Below are 6,000 nucleotides of genomic sequence, written 5' to 3'. Positions count from 1 at the left end.
TCACTTTACATTGAAATAACCCTGTTGGGTTACAAAAGCCGAAACATTTCTGGCCCTTTCCGACAGGGGCACCTGCCAATACCCTTTTAATAAGTCGAACTTCGTAATATATTTAGCACGACCTATTCGATCGATGCAATCCTCCACTCGAGGCAATGGAAAACTATCAGCCTTGGTCACCTCATTAAGCTTCCTGTAATCAAACAAAGACGATAGTCTCCGTCAGATTTCTTGACCAACACAACTGGAGATGACCAAGGACTACAACTCGGCTCAATTAAATTATGCTTGAGCATATACTCAACCTCTCTAGCAACAATTTCATTCTTTTTTGGGTTCAACCTATATGAGCCTGCTTCACGGGCGTGGCGTCCCCACGTCCACGTCGTGCTGCAAGATCGTGGTCTTGCCGGGCACATTAGAAAACAAGTCCCTATATTTTAAAACCAAATTTCTCAAGGATTGTTGCTCATCTTTACCCAAGTGACTCAACATCTGAGGTAAATTTTCTAAAGCCTCGACATTACCTGCCAGCCATTCACTATCTTTCAAGTAAAACGTCCCTATCCTCTGAAAAGCAATCATTATTAGGCTCATCTGAAAAAGAAGCATTATTACTAACAAAGTCACTTCTACAGTCTTGAAGAGCCGCAATTGGCCTAACCTTCTCTCTTTCATGGAAGGTTTTCATCATTTTTATATGTACCAATTGATGAGGCTTTCTCCTATCTGGCGTTTCCACCAAGAAATTAACATTATTTACCTTCTTTAATACCTTCCATGGTCCCTGGAAGGTAGCTTTGAGAGAATTACCTGGGATAGGTAACAGAACCAGTACCTTCTGTCCTACGTCGAAGTCCCGTGTCACAGTCTTTCTGTCAAAATAAAATTTCATTTTCTTCTGACTTTTCAACAAATTCTCACCTGCAAAAGACCAAGCCCTGGTTAATTTAGCATTCAAATTATTAAGGTAATCATACAGATTCAAATCAGGTGCATCTCCTCCCAAGCCTCTCTCTCACCACATCGAGCGGACCCTTTACAGAATGTCCGAAAATCAAATTAAAAGGAGAGAGACCGAGAGATTGACCAGGAATAGAGCGGAATGCGAATAAGAGGAAGGAAGATTTTTATCCCATTCAGCCCCATTCACAATACAATATTTCTTTAACATGCTTTTCATAGTTTGGTGAAAACGCTCCAAAGCACCCTGTGACTCTGGATGATAAGGCGAAGACGTTACATGTTTAATGCCTAATTCAGTCATTTTCTGCTTAAAATAACGACTCGTGAAGTTAGTACCGCAGTCAGACTGAATTACCTTCGGAAGACCAAATTTTGAAAAGAACCCTATTAATGCCTCTAAATCTTTTTTCACTCCTTATGGACCGCAGGGGATTGCCTCAGTACCGAGACATACGATCCATAATAGTGAAAATATACTCATTTCCACTCTTTGACTTTGGGAGAGGACCAACAACATCAATTAACACTTCACGAAAAGGTTCAGACACAACAGGGATAGGTATTAATGGAGCCTTTGGAATAGGTAGATTAGGTTTGCCGATTCTCTGACAAACTTCACAACTATTAACAAATTTTTACATCACCTTTCAACTTAGGCCAAAAGAAATTATTCAATAACCTACTGACTGTTTTGTGAATACCAAAATGTCCTGCCATCACATTCTCGTGAGCTAAATGACATCAACTCATGACGGTAACATTCAGGAACCACAATCTGTCGAATAATTTCGTAATCCTCCCCGAAGCATGCATTGGTCTACTTACTCTATACAATATTCTATTAATTACCTTAAACATAGGAACAGTCACATTCGTTATCTCACCAGAATCAATAAGGAGACTACCAAACTCCTTTTTCTGAGCCGAAACAAGTTCTTTAACAGTCCAATTGGGTTTTAATCTAACACTACTACTATCTACAGCTACATCACTACGTCCTAAACTACTCAAATCAACGTCGACTGTTGACTCTGCAGCGTCAACAGCCTTTGCTTTTAGCACGAGTGACTACCGCTACTTCCACATCCGGATTAATCACAATTGGCACGGACTTATTCTCATACACAACCTCATTTCCGAGAACCACATCCACCTTTTTAATCGGAAATTTATCAACAATAGCCAAACGGATATTCCCCGAAAAATAAGGACAACTAAGATTAAATAGACCAATTGGATACGATTTTACCGTGTCCGGGAAACCACTCAAAATAACAAACTCCCGATTCTCATACACAAAATCATCCGGGACTGAATCTCTAAGAATTAATGATTGCGCAGCTCCGGTATCACGTAAAATATTCACTTTCCTCCCTTGACCTTTACCATCCAGCGAGACTTCACCCACGGCCAGAAAATCACCGAAGGAACTACCAGTCTCTGACTTTCTTAGTCATTGAGTCGAGGGCAGAGATCCAACCTGATTAGCACTTTTCTCAACCGCCATCATCGGATTACCTTTACTATTACGTACCTTTTTCCAAGCATTACACATTCTTTTGACATGACCCCGCTTGTTACAGAAAAAGCACGTCAAATACTTAGACTTTTGTGGATCATAAACATCCGACTCTCCAAGTCTGTTATTTTGAGAGTACCACACCTTTGATTGACCATTCTGAGAAACCTTATTTGATTGTACATTCTGAGACACATTCTTTCTTTCGGTTATTAAAATTACCAGATTTCCCAGAATAACCCCAACGTGATTTTCATGGGTATCGTCTCTTTCATAGTATCTTTATGAGACAAAAAGTACTCATCTGATGCCACAGCAACCTCCTGAAGGGAATCTAATTTCAGTTCCTCCAAATGAACCTTCAAACGATCAGGAGTACACCTTTTTAACTCTTCAACCAACAGCAACTGCTTTAACTTATCAAAATCGTCCACCTCTTTAGATTTCAACCAATCAGTAGCAAATTGCTCTTTACTCCTTGCAAATTCTACGAAAGTCTGATTTTCATTTTTCCTTAAATTACGGAACCTTTGCTGATAGGCCCTCGGCACGAGCTCATATGCCTTCAACACTATCGCCTTTACACTTTCATAATCCGAGGAGAGATTTTCTTCTAAAGTAACATACACCTTTTGGGCTTTCCCAATCAATTTACTCTGGATAAGAGTAGTCCATAATCCAATAGGCCATTCTAACTTTTATTAGCAATTCTTTCTGAATGACATAAAGAACTCTGCCACGTTATCTTCCTGGAAGTTCGGGACAAACTTCAAAGCCTGAGCTAAATTTGAGAAGGAGGAGGAAGCCTCAACACGAGAAGGAGACCCTGGTGACCCTGGCGTTTGCAAAGCCAACTTAGCTAACTCATGCTGCCTTTCTCTCTCTCTCTCTTCAAACACCATTTTTGCTGGTCTATTTCCATTTGTTTTAGACTAATCTGTCTATCCAAAATTTCTACTGACAAGACCTCTTCTTTCCTAACTTGGGTTTGGCTCCTGTCTTAGTCTCCTTAACACACTCTTAAACCTTTAGCAATAGTATACCCTTCCTCATTGATACCGTTCTCTCCACTTCAAAAAATCTGCCACAGATTCTAACTCCTCTTTTGTTTAATTCAAGCCAACCTATCCTGCCATCCCTCTCCTTCAAGCAACTCTACGACATTCATATCCTCCATTTTGATTACGAATAATCACAACACTTTACCTATAACAAAATTATTTCACTTGCAATATTGCCAACCAATCAAAACACTGAGGAGGTGTAACCATGCCACCTAACACTAATCAAGCCTAAGAATTACCCTTGCACTGCAACAAGAACACAGGATACGATCGATCCTGGCAAGGTCGCCACTTGTCATGGCCTCGTTGGACCACAACACAATCTAGGTCCACAGGACCATAAATAATCAAAGATACAACAAATTAAGGTGTTCAAAAGGAAGCCAACCACTAAGGTGGGAGCAAACCCAAGTAAATGCAGCACAAGAATAATTCAAGGGGGATAGCAAAACAATAAAAAAAAAAGCCAATATATATTATAATTCAAAAATACAAGAAATTATTACTAGGCCTCTTCATAAACATTAAAACAAAAATCATTTACACACAACACACACCAATAATTAGGCAACACATTCAACCTCTGAAGGAGGAAAAGGGGGCCCAGAGAGGAATAGAAAACAAAAGAAGGAATAACCTGACTTTTTACATGCTAAAGGATGATTATGAAATGATGCAAGTCTCCTCCCAAAATCACTCCAATGAAGGCCGAGGACAGCAAATCTCAATATAGAGTTAATCATAAACTCAACTGACTACTGCAGCACTGCCATGATCCCAGTCATCTTCGAAATAATTATGGATGCCGTGATCCCAGTAATCTTCACCAATGCTTTATAATATAAGTGGATGACACGCCTTACCGTCGCCAAGCGAGGCCCCTCTGGCAAGTACTGCACCAGAGGCAATGATGAAATGGCGAAGATCAAGAGAAACTGCCAGCTGAAGATATATATATTCTCAGACTTGCTGTAATTCCATGAGCAGAGAAAGAAAGCAGGCTCACTAGTCAAGGTGCAGATACCAACTGCCTGCAGCTCGGAAATCAGGTCTCAAGTCAATTCAGCAGAGCCAAAATATGGAGGGGAGAAACAGGGAGGATTAGTCAACAAGACTAAACAAAAATACCACTGGAGTGAGGAGACCCCTACTAACATGAAGGCGAACTAACAATGAACTTTACAGCCTTCAGAAATGAAAGAGGAACTTAAAAACTAACCTAAGTAAGCTAATATATTATAAAAATCCTAAGGCTTACTTACAATATATATATATATATATATATATATATATATACACACACACACACACACACACACACACACACACACACACACACACTTCGCAACCATATATTTCGGATACCAAAACTTCTGTATTCCTGATCGCTGGTAGAATGTGGCATTTAAAATGTGATCCAGTGAAACAAATCTGATTACACACTTTTTGTATCCTAACATTGATCCATAACAGTCACTATGGATACAATGTGAACAATATTGTCACCGAATGATGAAAATAAGGTCGTGGTTATTGTCACGGCACTTTGATAATAAACGCAGGATTTTCTTTATATTTAATATAATAATTTTACTCTTTGCCATTGTCTCTAAATCTTTACGGTGATTGACCGTAAATATTTTCCATTAGCTCTGTTTCATTTCTCCAATATTAAGTTTTATTTAAAAATTGGGGTTTATAGAAGTTTCTTAATGTACTCTGTATTTACGACTTTTGCCATTAACATAATGTATATCGTATTTTTTCATTCGTTTATATCGAAAGAAATCGTCCCACGCCAGTTCCCGCCAATTGTACTAACATTGCGCCAGTGCCAAGCAAAAAATCCTGGTAAATTCCGCGCCAATTGCGCCAATCTTCTGCCATGTCTGTGCCAAAAATGCTAGGCAAATTCCTGGTTAATTGCGCCAGTTTTACGCCTCAAATTCCAGGCCAATTCTAAACTAATTCGTGCTAAATCTCTCTCTCTCTCTCTCTCTCTCTCTCTCTCTCTCTCTCTCTCTCTCTCTCTCTCTCTCTCTCTCTCTCTCTCTGAATCCTGCTTCTATTATTGCCGTATTTTCAAATTTTGCCTTATATTTATATTAGAATTCACGTATTTTCTCCTCTTCGGCAATTTTTCACAATATTAATTTTTACTGACGTAATAAAATATGTATACCGGATCTCAAATAGTTTATTAATTTTGACTGTCTCCAGTACGTAATAAAATTTGTATACCGGATCTCAAAATAGCTTATTAATTTTTACTGACTCCAGTACGTAATAAAATTTGTATACCGAAACTCACATAGTTTTAGTAACTTGAATAGTTTATGAATCTGTCACACGTTTTGAGGTGGTAAGACCCATTATTTATGTCAAGCCGATTAATATTTGTGGTGTATTTTTCCCCTTCCTAAATGCTCATGGGACCATATCCATACATAC

General features: G+C 38.9%; 1 protein-coding gene across 1 annotated transcript in view; it reads right to left on the bottom strand.

Annotated features, from left to right (window-relative positions):
* Nucleotides 1–2,703: 2,703 nt before the first annotated feature.
* The window catches only part of LOC136846335 (keratin, type I cytoskeletal 10-like), a 67,296-nt gene continuing 63,999 nt past the window's right edge, over nt 2,704–6,000 (bottom strand). Inside the window, exon 2 of the mRNA XM_067117136.1 lies at nt 2,704–3,141. Within this exon, the coding sequence (XP_066973237.1) occupies nt 2,704–3,141 (438 nt within the window). The remainder of the gene's footprint in view (nt 3,142–6,000) is intronic.

This window comes from Macrobrachium rosenbergii, chromosome 15 (genome assembly GCF_040412425.1).
Source record: "Macrobrachium rosenbergii isolate ZJJX-2024 chromosome 15, ASM4041242v1, whole genome shotgun sequence".
NCBI classification, from domain to species: Eukaryota; Metazoa; Arthropoda; class Malacostraca; order Decapoda; family Palaemonidae; genus Macrobrachium; species Macrobrachium rosenbergii.
This window is presented reverse-complemented; position numbering and strand designations above follow the sequence as displayed.